The following is a 17697-nucleotide window of genomic DNA, read 5'->3' as shown; positions in this document are numbered from 1 at the left end:
TTTAACTGCTATTTCAGCACAGGCAGAAAATCAGAGAGAGGGTAAAGTTTGTGTAGTTAGGAAATATATAGATATCTTTATTTAAATCCAGGTGAAATTGTTGCTATAGTTCTTAACTGGAAAACTTTTTATATAAATAACATAGTTTACAAAAGATATCTTTAAGCTTAAAAATTAAGAGACTATGTAGACCTATTAAAAATAAAGATAACTTGAGCATATAGGTGTTCAAAAGGTATTTTATATCCTCCTTACCAATTTAGTAGTATGCCCAACTTTTTTTCTTTTCCATATCTTTTTTAAAATTCATTTTTACTGAGATATATTCACATATCACACAGTCATCCATGGTGTACAATCAAGTGTTCACAGTACCATCATATAGTTGTGCATTTATCACCCCAATCTATTTTTTGAGTGTTTTCCTTATACCAGAAAAAGTAAAAATAATAAAAAATAAAAGTAGAAAAGAACACCCAAATCACCCTCCCCACGCTATTTTTCGTTTAGTTTTGTCCCCATTTTTCTACGAATCCATCCATACACTGGATAAAGGAAGTGTGATCCACAAGGCTTTCACAATCACACTGTCACACCTTGTAAGCTACATTGCGTCTTCAACAGTCAAGGCTACTGGGTTACAGTTTCATAGTTTCAGGTATTTACTTCTAGCTATTCCAATGCATTAAAACCTAAAAAGTGTGATTTGTATAGTGTGTAAGAGTGCCCACCAGAGTGATCTCTCGACTCCATTTGGAATCTCTCAGCCACTGAATATTTTGTTTCATTTTGCATCCCACTTTGATCAAGAAGATACTCTCAATCCCACGATGTCAGATCCAGATTCATCCTCAGGAGTCATATCCTGCATTGCCAGGGAGATTTACACCCCTGGGTGTCAGATCCCATGTAAGAGGGAGGGCAGGGAGTTCACCTGCCGAGTTGGCTTAGCTAGAGAGAGAAGGCCACGTTCTGGGCAACAAAGAGGTACCCAGGAGGTAACTCTTAGGCACAATTATAAGCAGGTTTAGCCTCTCCTTTGATTATGCCCATTTTTTACGGGCTATATCTTTACCTGAGTTCAAAAGAGTAAACAGAATAAATGGGATTATAAAAACTAACCTAAAACTACAGCTTGCAAATTCCTTACCTCCATTTTTAGTTTAAAGAAGAGTGGCAAGCCAGTGTATTAAAATATGTGAATAAATAGCAGTCACTAGTTCAGTGTAAATTTTTTTCCCTAAGCCTTATGGCCACCAAGCCCATTTTTCCAGTGAAATTTTGTATGCCCTTTAAGATGATTAATCTTCCCTAAAATGGTGCTAAGAACCTGAATTCCTTAAGTTCTGACTCACTGGAGCTGATGCAAGCTCTGCTGAAGGGAAGAGTGAATAGTTGAGCTTTTTCACATGCATTTTCCGCTTTAAGGAAGAAATACACATATTTGGAAATCACGTTCAGCACCGGTTTGTGTGTATATGTATTGGAGTATGTGTATTTGAAATTTAAATATGTAAACTATACATTTGTATGGCTTTTATTTTTAAAGCTGGTGTCATAACTATCTGTTCTCAAAGTAGAAAAACTCTTAACTACACACCAGAGGCAGTATAATTTCAGACAATGTATTTTTCTGTTGTTCAGTGTTACTCTTACAAATTCACCACAGAGTGTTTAATATATGGGAGGTTTTAGAAAATCCTAGGTATTTTGAAGAAAGTGATATGCCATCTGCTGTTTTTGTCATTAAACTGCTGTGGACGGTCAGGGTCCTTGAATATCCTGGTCTCTTTTCCTGTTTCAGGATTCTCTGGCACTGTTCCACGGTGCTGCTATTTGATAAAGTTATGTTGTCTAGTAGCTTTTAAGTGCTTGAAATGTGGTTAGTGTAAATTGAGGAAGTGAATTTTTAATTTTATTTAATTGTGAGTAATTTAAGTTCACATCCAAGTAACTGCAAGTCACTAATGGCTACTGTATTCTACAGTGCAGATACAGAGTATTTCCATTATCACAGAAAATTCTCTTGGACAGTGCAGCTTTGGAGATCTCATGCTAAGATACCTGTTGGCCTGGCACAAGTCTCTGAACAAGTAGGCTGTTTCCCCAATATTCTGATTTAGAAAATGGAAGTGAATGCAGATGCCCTTTGGTTGTGAAGAATATGAATATATGAACAATAACACTGTGCTGAGCCTTATTTCCTCAGGAAAAAAAGCATCGTAAAAATCATAGAAAATAGATGATGGCATTTCTTAGAGTAATAACTGTTAAAAGATGTCTTGTAACTGCTAGCACTGTGATTTGCTGATTGAGAGAACTTATGCTAATGCACCTTTGGAGGATCTGTAATCTATTTCCCCTTTTTGTTTTTAGGTACTTAAAGCTTTCACCAAAACACCCAGAATCAAATACTGCTGGAATGGACATCTTTGCCAAATTCTCTGCATATATCAAGAATTCAAGGCCAGAGGCTAATGAAGGTAAAATGATAAACAAACAAAAAAAGAATTACTACTGCAAAAAGCAAACAAACAAAACCCTCACAACCATATATGACAGTGATTATAACTGAATACTTTGGAGTCCAGGCATTCCCCTGAGTATTAGAAACTGACTTTCAGAACTGATTATAGATTTGATGATAAACTAATTGTCTATATTATTATCTAGTGGCATAGTGGATGCTTGATAAAATATAACAGTGCATCAAGAACTAGTGGATTGTGTGGTTGTGATGTTTTGGAATAGACTGATTTAGCTTAACTTAAACCATGACTAAATCATTTGTTTACTCTTTGGTGCCAGCATCCTAAAATTAGCCTGGTGGTTTTTTTTATGCTAACTGCCTTTAAAGAGCAAGGGCAATTAGATTCAATAGCTTTCAAATTTCTCTGCATTGTGCAAACTAGAATTTTAGTTCCAAGTCATGTTTTCATGGTGGCATTGCTTAGGTAGTACAGATGCAAATTTCTTTCTTTTTAAAAAAAAAATTATTTAAAGATACTTATATTATTTCATTTACTAAACTTCTGGAATAGAGACAGCAAATCTCTTAGAGAGAGTCCCATTTAATGAACTTTGTCTTAACTTATGCCATTTGGTAATTTTCCTTTTTTCCCCTCTCTGGGATGTTAAGCAATGAGCTCCCTGAGAAACTCTGTATAAAGAGCATTAGTCTCTATTTTAAACTAACAACAATAACCAAAATACCTAGCTCTTGAAAACACTTTAATTCATAGTTTTAGACATTTGGTAGCTTGGGTGGGGTTCTTTTGGGTGGAAGCTTGTGGCAGCAAATGAACAAGAATACCAAAGCGGAAAAATAACAGCACTGGTTAAACAAGAAAAAGTATCTTTTAAAATATTGAAACACTTGCTAGTTTCCTTAATGTGTTTTGGTAGGCAGATTTCCAAGCTATTCAGGCTATTTTTTTTATTATTGAATTTAAAATTGTGACTTTCCTGATTTAGTGTATTGAGTTTCAATGTTTTTTGCTTTTGGTTTCTGGAATAAAATTCACTGCATAAAATGTTTTTCTACAGTGAAGGGGGAAAAAAAACAGAAAAACCTTAATGCCCAGGCCTGGCTTACATTTATTAAAGTGTTCCAGTAGCTGCCTTGGTCTGGGAGCAATTTTCCTTAGTAACTGGCCTTTTTTCTGACTAATGTTTCTGTCTAAGCAATTTATACATTAAATAAACGGTCACATTGGCGTCTTTCCTTTCACAGACAGTGTATTTTCTGTTCTACCCTTCCTTCATGCAGGCTGGCTGTTCTTTTCATAAAACTGTCCTCTTCCACCCAGAAGTTCTTATTTCTCTCTTGATCTCTCTTGTTTAAAGTTATGTTTTTATTTCTCTGCATGTCATTTGGGAGCTGGGAGGTAGTTGAATTTCTTTTGACACTTTGTGGGGAGTAGAGGGAGTTAAAATACTTTTGCTTTTAAAAAAGCAATTGCTTTTGGGAATAGGGGTGGAGGAGAAAATAGGGGAGAAAGTGACTCATTTAAGTATAACTTTGTATTCTTTTTTTCCCTATCAATTTGATACTGTCTTAAGTAGCCACCTATGCTTCCTGTCCTCAGAATGCTATAACCAACAAAACAAACAAAATAATGGATTACATAGTGTATAACTTAGAGAAGGCTTTATATTAAGTTTCCTTTTGGTAAATAGGAATTCTAGTTGCCAAGCAACCCCACCCCCTCCCACAGGGACCTGTCACTGCCAGGAGACTTTAGAAAAACAATAATCCAAATCACTTTGGAGTTTAATGGGTCTCCCTTATGTATGTTTGTTGCAAATCTGTTATCTGTCTTTTTAGTGTGATTAAGTGTCTTTAATAAGCCTAGGAAATTAGTGTCTGCCTCCTTATTCCTCCAAACTCCCACACAAAAAGTAAACAACTAACACAGAGAAGGCTTTGTCATTTTAAGTGATAAATCAGGGTAGGTAATGTCTTTGATCAGTTTTACTAGCCGATTAAATATTTTATAAAATCCAGTAGCATTGGATAATTTTAAGACCTAGCTCTAACTAAGGGACTAGATGCCTGGATGCTACTAATATAGCCTAATGAAAACAAAACTGAAAGACCAATGCTTAAGTTGAGGTACAAAGTAAATAAGTTTTAAAGAATAAAATAAAGGGAAAACTTGATGTTAGGTTAGATAGATATAGATAAGATAGATAGATAGATAGATAGAGTATATAAAGTATATAACTCCTTTGGTAAGGGGTCCAAGCTGATTGAGAGTAAGAGTTGTATAATCTTTTGAAGCATTAAAAGAAAAATTAATGGGAAATTCCCTTACAGGGAACTGTTTTTCAGTTCTTTGATTTCATTAATTTATGTAATTTATTAAGCTCCCAAATGTAACTATGTAATTTATTAGTATGTTGGTATTTATAATATTAAGAGAGAGATCAGTGAATTTGGAAGTGATGAAATCTGTTATAGCCTCTGAGGCATATTTTATAATGTCCAAATTCCTCATTTTCAATGTAGTCAAGGAATCTAGAGGGTCTGATTTTAGTTCCTTTAATTCGAGATCCTATTTTTTATCTTCAAAGGAAAAGTCTCTGGAATCAGAGGATAGTTGTTCTTCATGGTAGCTATGAAAACACTAGTCTATTTAGCCTTATTTAAGTACCCATTACCTCTTCCCATATTCCATTGATGTATAACTTGGTCTTTAAAAATTGTTTGTATAAGGTTGCCCTTTATTAAGGCATAATTTTAAAATACAGTTTTATCCATGTAAGTCCTCATAATTTTTAGAAGGTCTTTGTTGCTTGATTGTGAATTACATGTATTGTTTTCAAAACAGATACCCTCTTTGTTACATTTAATATTTTCTGCCTTGAATTTACTCACTCAAATTGTACCAATAATGAACGAATGCATGCTTGTTGCAAAAGTCAAAACAGTATAGAACTAAATTGAATAACATTTTAATATCTCTGCCATAGTATCCCATTGCATACCCTCCTCCACAATAGTTTAGTGGGCATCCTTCTTTTTTTCTGTATAATTTTGCAAGCATTATATTTAAATGTGTAATTATATATTCATATTAGTTTTTCTCTCATTATGGGGCAGAAAACCCTCTGTATGAAAGTGTAGATCTGTCCTCATTAAAAAAAATGCTGCTTAATTTTCCATAAAATGGATTTTTATTTAGTTGCTTTCCTGTTGATAAACTTCCAGATCGTCTCGAAATTTTTACCATGACGAACAGTGCTGGCAGTGAATATCTTTGTGGTAGATTACTAGATGTGAAATGAGTCAAAAGTTTCATGTATTTTATTTTATTTATTTATTTTTTTAATGTTCATTTTATTGAGATATATTCACATACCACACAGTCATACAAAACAAATCATACATTCGATTGTTCACAGTACCATTACATAGTTGTACATTCATCACCTAAATCAATCCCTGACACCTTCATTAGCACACACACACAAACAACAAGAATAATAATTAAAGTGAAAAAGAGCAATTGAAGTAAAAAAGAACACTGAGTACCTTTGTCTGTTTGTTTGTTTGTTTCCTTCCCCTATTTTTCTACTCATCCATCCATAAACTAGACAAAGTGGAGTGTGGTTCTTATGGCTTTCCCAATCCTATTGTCACCCCACATAAGCTACATTTTTATACAATTGTCTTCGAGATTCATGGGTTCTGGGTTGTAGTTTTAGTTTCAGGTATCCACCACCAGCTACCCCAATTCTTTAGAACCTAAAAAGGGTTGTCTAAATTGTGCATAAGAGTGCCTACCAGAGTGACCTCTTGGCTCCTTTTGGAATCTCTCTGCCACTGAAGCTTATTTCATTTCCTTTCACATCCCCCTTTTGGTCAAGAAGATGTTCTCTGTCCCACGATGCCAGGTCTATATTCCTCCCCGGGAGTAATATTCCACGTTGCCAGGGAGATTCACTCCCCTGGGTGTCTGATCCCACATAGTGGGGAGGGCAGTGATTTCACCTTTCAAGTTGTCTTAGCTAGAGAGAGAGGGCCACATCTGAGCAACAAAGAGGCATTCGGGAGGAGGCTCTTAGGCACAATTATAGGGAGACCTAGCCTCTCCTTTGCAGCAACCGTCTTTCCAAGGGTAAAACCTATGGTAGAGGGCTCAACCCATCAAACCACCAATCCCGTACAAGTTTCATGTATTTTAAATTTTCTCATATTTTGCTAAATTGTCCTCCAAAAGTCTAGCCCTCCAAAAGTCTATATCAGTTTGTATTCCCACTATATGGAAAGTACTCATATCCCACTCACCCGGGTATGTGTGTATTAATCTTTTAAATTATTCTATTTTCTTAGGCAAAAAGAGTGATTTTAATAATTTTAAACTGATTGTGCAGCTTCTGTTGCACTTACTGATTTTTTGACAGATTTTGAAATAAATTTCTAGAGACCTCAGCATTACTACCTCAGCTGTATTGGAGAGCAATAGTGCTATTTTTTTTAAGAACAAGACCAGGGGCTACTTTCTAACAGCTTTCTACTGCCTTCTAGTGGTTAATCTTGACATTTCTTTATATTAACCAACTTCATATTTCTTTGTATGGTCTTCAAAACTTACGTTAGTAGAAAAATTGTATCAAGTTAATTCATCCTTCCTTATTTTTATTAATGCACCCTTTATTCTGACATTTTTAACTGACTACAAAAAATCATGAACATTCTAGCCAGGTACTGAAGAAAAGCCATGTAACTTCTTTGCGTGTACTTTGCTAAGGCCAAAATTAGAGAAAGAACAGTCATTGTAATGTTTTCCCAGTTTCTTAATTTTAGTCAGTGGCTTACATCTAGGATTGTAAATATTGTTATAAGCATTGTAAACTTATTTTTATATTAGATAAATATTTGAGAATTAATTCAGGAAAAGGATTAATGCAGAGAAGTAGGTCCAAGATCATAAACTTATTCATTGCCATACCACTCACATGCCTTTTTAGATGACATTTCAGTGTGTCAGTTTGGGAAATTCAATCTTCTTTACAGACCATAATCTTGTTCATTGTTATCTAATCAAGTAATAGGGTCTTGTATTCTAATATGCGTTTATTCTATACCCACTGCTTTTGAAAGGATGCATACTGAATATTTAAGTTTGTTCTTTTACACCTATGACATTCTGCTTTTCCTTTTAAGTACAGTCATGAAAAGTTTTCCATCATGCTCTGGAGTCTTTACTCACCTAGCTATTTTCTTACATTGAGTTTCCTTGTTAATTTATAAACTTTAAATTTCAGCTAACTGTGTTATCAACAATTTGTATGTGATTAACAAAAATTGTATCGAGACTTTATATTTTTCATCTTTTATTGTTAACTGGCTTGATTCCCTGCCACTTTTCCAGATCCAGTTGGGCTCTCCTAACTCACCAATTTTATTTTATTGGATTCCAGTGCCTTCTGCTGCTTTATCTGCTTTCTCTGAGAAATAATCTAACTTGATCCTACCTATGACTAGAGTAACCTTTTATTAAAATAGATTGCCGTTTGATCTTTGAACTTGTCACCTACCACTTGAGGTAACACATTCCTACTTGATATTTACCTATGTAAAAAATAATTCTTATTTACACTTTTTAAAATTCATTTTTATTGAGATATATTCACATACCATGCAGTCATACAAAGCATTCAGTTGTTCACAGTACCATTATATAGTTGTGCGTTCATCACCAAAATTAATTTTTGAACATTTTCATTACCATACACACAAAAATAATAAGAATAAAAATTGAAGTGAAAAAGAACAATTACAGTAAAAAAGAACACTGGGTGTTTTGTTTTGTTTTGTTTTTTTGCCCCCAATTTTTCTACTCATTCATCCATACACTGGACAAAGGGGAGTGTGGTCCATATGGCTTTCCTAATCACATTGTCTCCCCTCATAAGCTACATTTTTATACAATTGTCTTCAAGATTCATGGGTTCTGGGTTGTAGTTTGATAGTTTCAGGTATTTACTGCTAGCTATTCCAATTCATTAGAACCTAAAAAGGGTTGTCTATATTGTGCGTTAAGAGTGCCCACCAGAGTGACCTCTCGGCTCCTTTTGGAATCTCTCAGCCACTGAAACTTATTTCATTTCCTTTCACATCACCCTTTTGGTCAAGAAAATGTTCTCCATCCCACAATGCCGGGTCTAGATTCCTCCCCGGGAGTCATATTCCACGTTGCCAGGGAGATTCACTCCCCTGGGTGTCAGATCCCATGTAGGGGGGAGGGCGGTGATTTCACCTGCCAAGTTGTCTTAGCTAGAGAGAGAGGGCCACATCTGAGCAACAAAGAAGCGTTCAGGAGGAGGCTCTTAGGCACAATTATAGGCAGGCCTGGCCTCTCTTTGCAGCAACAATCTTGCCAAGGGCAAGTCCTGTGGTAGAGGGCTCAGCCCATCAAACCACCAGTCCCCTATGTCTGTGAACACATCAGCAACCATCGAGGTGGGGTTATTTACATTTTTAAAACACTTTTTTGTCTATAACAGTATGTAATATCTACTTCATTTACGGCTACAAAGATATAAAAGTCAAGTTCAAATTTCTTCACTCATCTGACTTTAAAACTGAGTGCTCATTCTACATTTTCATCTAATTACCGTTTGAATCTTTCCCATACATTTAAGAAACCCCAAACTTCCATGCTTGATTATTGGCCTTTCTAAGTCTGGGCCAGGTGTCAACCAGGTGCCCAATACATGCTTAGGTAGTGTCAGGAATCGAAAGGATGACAAAAGCACAAGACACAGACTCTCTATGTATAGGGTAGTTGGGGGAAGCAAGAATAATGCATTAATTTAATACGAGTGTTTGAGGGAGAAGTTCATGATTTGGTAGGCTATAAGTTAAATATAAACCAGCACCAAGTTTCAAAATTTAACAGCTTTAAAAATCAAATAGTATTAGAAAAAAGTAGTGATACCAAGGACTGAATGTAACTAAATATAGTTTGGTTGTCCCTCAGAAAGTTAAACATAGATTTACCATCAGTCCCACTTCTAGATATATACCTCATAAAATTGAAAACAGGGGCTCAAATAGGTATTTGTATATGAGTGCTCATAGCAACATTATTCACAATAGCCAAAAGGTGAAGCAACCCAAGTGTCCATCAGCAGATGTATGGATAAAATGTGATATATCCATCCCGTGGAATATTGTTCAGCTGTAAAAAGGAATGAAATTCTGATATATGCTACAACATGGATGAACCTTTATGACATCATGTTGAGTGAAATAGGTCAGATACAAAAGGATAAATATGGTACGATTCCACTTATATGAAAAATTTAGAATATGTAGATTCATAGAAATAGAAAGTAGATTACAGGTTATCAGGTACCAGGAGTGGGGATGGAATTATTGCTTAGTGAGTACAAAATTTCTATCAAAATGTTAAGAACATTTCGGTAATAGATGGTGGTGATGATGATAGTACAAAACTGTGAATGTAAGTAATACCACTGAATTGTACATCTGAAAGTGGTAAAAATGGGAAATTTTGTTTTGTATATGTTTCTACAAAACCTTAAAAGTATAGTACAAAATAGAAGGTATTCAGTTATTGGACATTGATTTTAAAATAACTTTAATATGTTAATTAGAAGATAAAATAATTTCAGCAAAGAACTAGAAATTATAAAAAGAATCAAATGGAAATTTTAGAATTTAAAGATACTTACACTGTTACAAAATGTTGGATACTTAGGAATAAATGTAACAAAAGATGGGCAAAGCCTCTACATAGAAGACAATGTTAATGAAAGAAAAAAATGACAAATGAAGATTTTGTATACCGATAGTTATAGTTTAGAAGATTCAGTATTGTAAAGATATCAGTTCTTCTGAAGTTGGGATTGTGTTGAACTGTAGATCGTTCCAAAGTTTAACAGGTTTTTGCATGTGTGTGGAAATTGACACACTAATTCTGAAAATTTTAGGAAAATGTAAAGGACTAAGAATAACCAAGATGGTCTTGAAGAAAGAGACATGTTTGAAAACTCATACTACCTGATATCAACACTTTTTATAGAGATACAGTAGTTAAGACAGTGTTACCAATACAAAGATAGAAAAATAGAACAATGGAATAGAATATAGAGTCCAGAAAATACCCCTACCCCACACCATACACAAAAATCAATTCTAAGTGGATTGCAGACTAAATGTGCAAGGTTATCTATATATCTTCTGGAAGATATTGGAGGATATCTTCATAATTTTGCAGTAGGCAAGATTCCCAAATCTGGACACAAAGTACTGATCATAAAAGAAAAATTGATAAGTTGTACTTCATTAAATTTAATAACTAGTGTTCATCAAAACTTTATCACTAATGGTATAATAAGGGAGATGGTATGTATAATGCATATAACCACAAGGATTTGCATCTTTAATATAAAAAGAACTCCTACAAATTGATAAGAGAGTTCAGTGGGAAAAAAAAAAAAGAGCAATTGGCACTTTACAGAAAGAGATTATCCAATTGGTCAATAAACATGAAAAGGTATTCAACCTCATTTGCCAACAGGGACATGCAAATTAAAATCATATTCCCCATAATGGCTATAATGAAAGAGACTGACAATGCTAAGTATTGTTGAAGATGTGGAGTAACTAGAATGTTCATATACTGCTTTTGGTTGGGTAGAATGTGGATAATTGTTTGGCAGTTTCTACTAAACCTGAACGTGTGCATACCCTATAACCTACTAACTCCACTTCTAAGTGGAATGTGAACATATGTGCACCAAAAGACTTGCACAAGAATGTTTGTTACACAGTTAACCATAAGCCCCAAATTGGAAACAACATAAACTGCATCTACAATAAAATGAATGAAGTACTTGTTTTATAATCATATACTGCAATGCTATATCAACAAAAATGTATGGTCCGCTTTGTACAATACCGTCAGTGACTCTCACAAGCATAGTGTTGAACAAAAGAAGCCAGAAACAAAAAGATAATATTGTATTGTTCCCTATATATAAAGTTCGAAAGTGAGTGGAACTGCTGTTTCAGAATATGGACTGTGATTACCTTTGGGGAGGTGGGGAGGAGGGTCTCACCACTGGGACAGGCACAAGGAAGTCTTGTAGAGGAGCTGGTGGTTTTCAATTTCTTGTTCTGGGTTTCACCAGTGTGTTTGTTTTGTAATAATTCTTGAAGACTTGTGCATTTTACTGCATGTATATTGTACTCACAAAAATGTTAAAAATAACCGAAACTGTACCTAGAATTTCCAGTAAGCAGAGAGGGTGTCAGGAGTCACTACCTTGACTTTCCGGATACACGGTGGCGGCGCTGTCACTTCTCTTTGAATCCTAACAATCATAACATCTTAATCTTTGACTAAAGGGGACCCCCAATTTAGTCTTGTAAATTGACCCACTCTAATCTCACCCCTGTGTTTTCCATGTTATTATAAGTTACTGCTATTCTTGGCATCTTGTGTTTTATTAAGACAGTGCAGAAATCCCCCAAATAAACCCTTTGACTTAGAAACTTTCTACTTGGATTATTTGCATCAGCGTTTCTTAACACATTTATTGGTGATAAATCCAAATATTCTTGGGGGGAGCAGGACTTAAAATTGAGGGCAAGAAACTGTCTCTGCAAGATTTTCTTCCCCTAGATTTGACTTCGTAAGTTTGCCGTTTCTCACCCTGTCTTCCAGTTTAAACATCAGTCATTTTGGGCCATGATGTGTTCATGTGTGGGGCATTTAGTTATTAACAAGTTTTTACAAATACCACATCTGAAACTGGCATGCTTCTTTATATGTTTACCTGAACGAATTTATTTGTCCCATTCTCCCCTTACCCCCTACCCGCATGTAAAAGCTCCAGGAGAACAGGGACCTTAGACTGTCTTATTCTACAGTGCCAGGTGTCAGAATAAGGATATGATAAACAGTTAATAAATGAAACAGTAATGCTTCTACTATGGGGTTTGGGTAGTTTTCCTTCTTACAGTATTTCCATCTTTCTTTCAGCACTGGAGAGGGGTCTCTTGAAAACACTTCAGAAACTGGACGAATATCTGAATTCTCCCCTCCCTGATGAAATTGACGAGAATAGTATGGAGGATATTAAATTTTCCACACGTAAATTTCTGGATGGCAATGAAATGACATTAGCTGATTGCAACCTGCTGCCCAAACTGCACATTGTCAAGGTAGGCCTATTGGATGTGGTGTCAAATTGCTATTAGACCTAGTATTCTTATATTAAGATAACACTTTCTTTGTACTTAAAACTTTTCTGATCTACTGATATATGACCAGGAACTCCCAAACAGTGTAACTTAATGCTGTTTAGATGTGGTTGAAACACCCCAAAGTTAATTAAATAGAAAATTATGTCTTGGCATATGAGGAAGATGAATATTATTTATTAGTTTCTGTCGCTGTACAAAAATTCAAAGATGTAAAAGCTAACTTTAAATTGGAGTTTACTACCCTGACTTAATATTGTCAAATTCTATTCTGTGACCAACTGGCTTTTTCTATTCAAGCTTAAAACAGGTATGTTTTTAAAAAGTATTTATCCAGTGACTACATTTGGCTCTCCATCTAGTGTAGGTATTTGCAATAATTATCACATTTTTAAATTCCTGGTGTGGCTTTGCAGTGCTGGTCATTATTTAGAACTAATTAGAATGAAGGTGGTAGACTTCTTTCCAAATAGAAACAATCCTCAAATATTTACAGAATTAATTGGTCTAAAATCATATTTATGTCTGGTTTATAAGAGATGAAAAATAAATGTTAACTTATTATTTTTTTTAAAATTGTTTTTAGTTAATTATTTGTCTTTAAATCTGTTAACTTTTGATCTCTTTGTATTTCAGGTGGTGGCCAAAAAGTATCGCAATTTTGATATCCCGAAAGGAATGACTGGCATCTGGAGATACTTAACTAATGCTTATAGCAGGGATGAGTTCACCAATACCTGTCCCAGTGACAAGGAGGTTGAAATAGCATATAGTGATGTAGCCAAAAGACTCACCAAGTAAATGGCACTTATGAGAGAGATGTCTTCACATCTTCCCCTAACAGAATATGCTTTTTTTTAACAGACTGCTCCTCTTCCTATAAAGTAGAAATTTTATTTTGCATGAATATGCAGTTATTCAAGATTAGGATAAAGGATAGACAAGGTATAGTAGCTATCTTAAAATATACACTCCCAAGCAGTATTATTTTAAAATTCCCTTACTCTGCCTACCTCCCCTCCCGGTATCCCCCTCTCCTCTAATTTGGAGACATTCCATTATAAAGTTTTCAATGTAGAGGCAGTTTGCCACCTCTCTGAGCCCTCACCATACACTGTGGATAGATGGCAGAACTCTCGAGGTGCGGTGTTTAACTGTTAAAGTGGTAGCCATGACTTCATCAGTCTGCCCCCAAAATGGTGCATAACGCATGGTACAAGGAGTATTTATGTATTTTTGGAATTTTATAATAGTTAGTAAAAGTATATGAAAGGATTGCTACTGTATCAGAAATATTCTGTTTCAATTTAGTCTATCCTGGATATGTGCTAAAGGATATTACCACCGATGAAGAGATCCTTTTATGAATAGTCACTACAGATTTTGCTAGTTTGCTTTGTAGATGAATTTTTATTTTTATCTAATAGCATTTATCATTTATACCAGTTGTAACATCTGATCCTATGTAGAAGCTGAAAGTTTAGAGGGAGGGGAAGGTAGTCTTAAGATCTTCCTCAAGCATTTAATCCTTATGAGAGAAACCGATGAACACCTGATAATCTATCTAAATCTGTTATTTGTTACATGCAATTTGCCCAGTGCCATTCATTTGGAATATTATTGCTTTCTTCAAGTTTGTTTTTATTTTTAAAAGCTCCTTTTTTTGGGTAAACATAGGTCTATACCTTTGTAGATCTTTTGAGCAACACTACATAGACTAATATTTAGTTGATTTAGCTGTAGCAGCACAATGATTAGTGATGTAAACTAACACTTATACAGAAATTAACCTAAGGAATGTGGGGTGGGTTTGTCAAAATATTAAGTAAAATATTGTTTCTAAAGCACATTTAATGTAGATAATTTTTGTAAAGAATGGATTATTCATCCTATATTAAAAGCAAGATAAAATACACAGATTATCAATGCCCACCTTCACCCCCCCAAATTTATTGTTAGACTTTGGGTACAGGATCATTCACTCCTTTTGGACTGAAATATTGTGTTGTGGTGAGTGTGTATTTACTTCAGTTTTGCCTAATCTCAATCAGTGTACTTCACTGAATTAAGTTTTTTCTATAGCCATGTTGAGAAATAGCACTCTGCATGAATTTTGTTTTTTGTTTTTTATATTGAAGTCCTATACCAGGAATTATTTGTCTCTAACAGGGAAGGAGGAACTTAGTGAAAATAAAACAAAAGTTTGCTATTTATTTATTCATTTGTATTTTTTTAATGAGCTTTCTAAATACTATTCCAAAGACTGTGGTTGTGACTAAAATACATTTTTGGTAATTTTTATACCTAACTTGTTTAAGAAGTGCTATTTCTCATAGGTTGTTTTTGAAAAATTTAAGTGTATTGCTTTAAAATGGCAATGTTTTCCTCCCTTTTATATGCAGACATTTAGTTAGCACTGGCTTTATGGAAGCAGCCAGACTTTTATAAGCATACTCCATTTTTTACATGTCAGTCATTAGGTTGGTATAGAAAGATGACAGAAAAAGCTCCATGTTGTAGTCACGTGGCTCAGGAAGATTCCTTTGTTTTTCCTTTCTAAGAACTCCTTATTGCTGATCACAAGGTTTGACACACATCTTTTTTTTTTTTTTTTAATCTTCATTTTATTGAGATATATTCACATACCACGCAGTCATACAAAACAAATCGTACTTTCGATTGTTTACAGTACCATTACATAGTGGTACATTCATCACCCAAATCAATCCCTGACACCTTCATTAGCACACACACAAAAATAACAAGAATAATAATTAGAGTGAAAAAGAGCAATTGAAGTAAAAAAGAACACTGGGTACCTTTGTCTGTTTGTTTCCTTCCCCTATTTTTCTACTCATCCATCCATAAACTAGACAAAGTGGAGTGTGGTCCTTATGGCTTTCCCAATCCCATTGACACACATCTTTTTGTAATTAGATATTGGACAATGATTTATCTGGTTCCAGGAAAGGCACTATCAGGCGCTTCACACATTATCTATTGAGGGATTACATTTCAGTTGCTTCTGCGGGTCAAAGCGTTACATCTACATTAGCACAGAGGCCCCAGTGATCACTTTTCACCTACTTTTTAAACAGTGGCAACTTAGCATTCAGGTGATGTTGAACCTTGCTGGATAAAAAAAGATTTGAGAGAAGGGGTGCCTGTTCTTTCTACTGAGTGGTGGACTAAGTGGTGCCAAGTGGAAGACTTGCAGAGGAAAGAACTCCATTCCTCAAAATATACTGATGAAAAACACATTGTGAACTCAGTTGTGAAGTATTTTCACATCAGATATTTATTCTCATTGTCTTTTGAAGTCTTTATCGAGTGACTCCACTTGGCTGCCCAGCTGGATGACCAAGGAGGCCTTTGTGCTCATTGTCACACCTGGCTGCTGTAGTGAGACCGACAAAGACAGACTTACTTTTCCTGGTAGAAAGACAGATTTTATTCCTTTATCCGGGAAGTTAGTAAAATGAAATGGGGATTGGCAAATGCATAGAAGCTAAGAAGAAGGATGATTCTACAACGTGCTTTTACCCCATCATACGTTTGTGGAAAGAGTAGAGCTTAAAAATCCTGGGAGATTTGGGACATAAAAGTTTTCATGGTGATTTCATGTAGTGTATGTTGGTGTAAAGGAAATCATCTGATAGTGGTTCTACAACTACCCATTTTCCCCTTTATTCCTCTTCAGTGAGGAGATGAGAATATAAATGGGGAGTCTCACAACTTTCTAAGGAATTTTGAGAGATTTTTGTATTCGACAGGTGGAAAGCTCTGTTTCAGTTATCTTTTTTGAAAAAATGTAGATGCAGGTTTTCTATGCAGTTCTGTTTTCTTTTACTAGTATTGGTAACTTTGTGATAAAATTCAAATGAGATTTTATTTCTTGGTAACTTTGGCCTTCACAATTTAATCTTTAAACCCTTGAGCAACCTGTATGTGATTAAGATATTTCTGACATTTATTCTTACACCAAGCTGATCCACTCGAATTTAGGCATTATTATTTTCTCTGTTAGGTTTTAAATCTCTCCAGAGATGGATATAGAGAGCTTTCATTTCTGTGCATTAAAAAAAATCCATTTAGGAAATATCTTCCAAGTTAAAAAAAGAGGAAACAGGAATGTATTTTTTCATACATATTTTGATGCACATTTCATTAAGTTTATTGATACAAATTTCTTACACTGGTTATAATCATTATTTGATTCAAAGAGAGGGAAGCATTCATTATTCATATACTATATAGGCCTTTTTTATTCCACCTTTACAACTTATCAAGATTGGGGCCACGATAATTACATTCTTATCATGAAAAAAAATGTTCAATTCCTGAAGCCATAACGAATTGGAGTATTTTCTTTAGAATTGCTTGAAAAGGCAAATGAAAGCTTATTATAGAATGCTTGTATTTTCTTTTCTCTCTCTTGGAACTCATACACCAGTTTATTGCTGGCAGCTATTGTATTAAAAAAATAAAGTATATTTTCACTATCATAAAAGGTTCTTTTTTTCCCCTTCATAAAAATAAGTAACAACTTGGGATAAAAGTGTTTTATTTGAGACTACATTTCTTTCTGGAGGATTTGGCCTGTTTGATAGATTAAAGAAGAAAGATCTTGAGCATCTCAGTAGGGGCAGAAAAAAAGAATTTGATAAAAAGTTTCATAATACTCATTCTAAGCAAAATAGGACCAGAGATTTTTTTTTAACATAATAAAGAATTCTACCAAGAACCTCAGCAAATGTCAGACATGAAGATGAAACAGAAACTCATTTAAAGTCAGGGATGAGAAGCAGTTAGTTGCTCTCTATTGCAACCACCTATGCAACTACTTTATTAGAGACATCCTAGCAAATGCAGTAAGAACAGAAAAAGGAATAAGGAATGGAAAAGAAGTGACAAATCTGACTACTCTTTGAAAGTCAACATGTATACATAGG

The 17697-nt window shown here is 34.7% G+C and overlaps 1 protein-coding gene across 1 annotated transcript in view; it reads left to right on the top strand.

The window, feature by feature from the left end:
* Positions 1–14962, top strand: part of CLIC4 (chloride intracellular channel 4) — a 115073-nt gene extending 100111 nt beyond the window's left edge. Inside the window, exons 4-6 of the mRNA XM_037828139.1 lie at positions 2377–2483; positions 12525–12706; positions 13382–14962. Coding sequence (XP_037684067.1) covers positions 2377–2483; positions 12525–12706; positions 13382–13546 — 454 coding nt within the window. The 3' untranslated portion in view covers positions 13547–14962. The remainder of the gene's footprint in view (positions 1–2376; positions 2484–12524; positions 12707–13381) is intronic.
* Positions 14963–17697: the final 2735 nt, after the last annotated feature.

The sequence above is a fragment of the Choloepus didactylus genome, chromosome 2, assembly GCF_015220235.1.
Source record: "Choloepus didactylus isolate mChoDid1 chromosome 2, mChoDid1.pri, whole genome shotgun sequence".
Lineage (NCBI taxonomy): Eukaryota > Metazoa > Chordata > Mammalia > Pilosa > Megalonychidae > Choloepus > Choloepus didactylus.
Note: the sequence above shows the minus strand (reverse complement) of the source record. Positions and strands in the feature narration are given on the sequence as shown.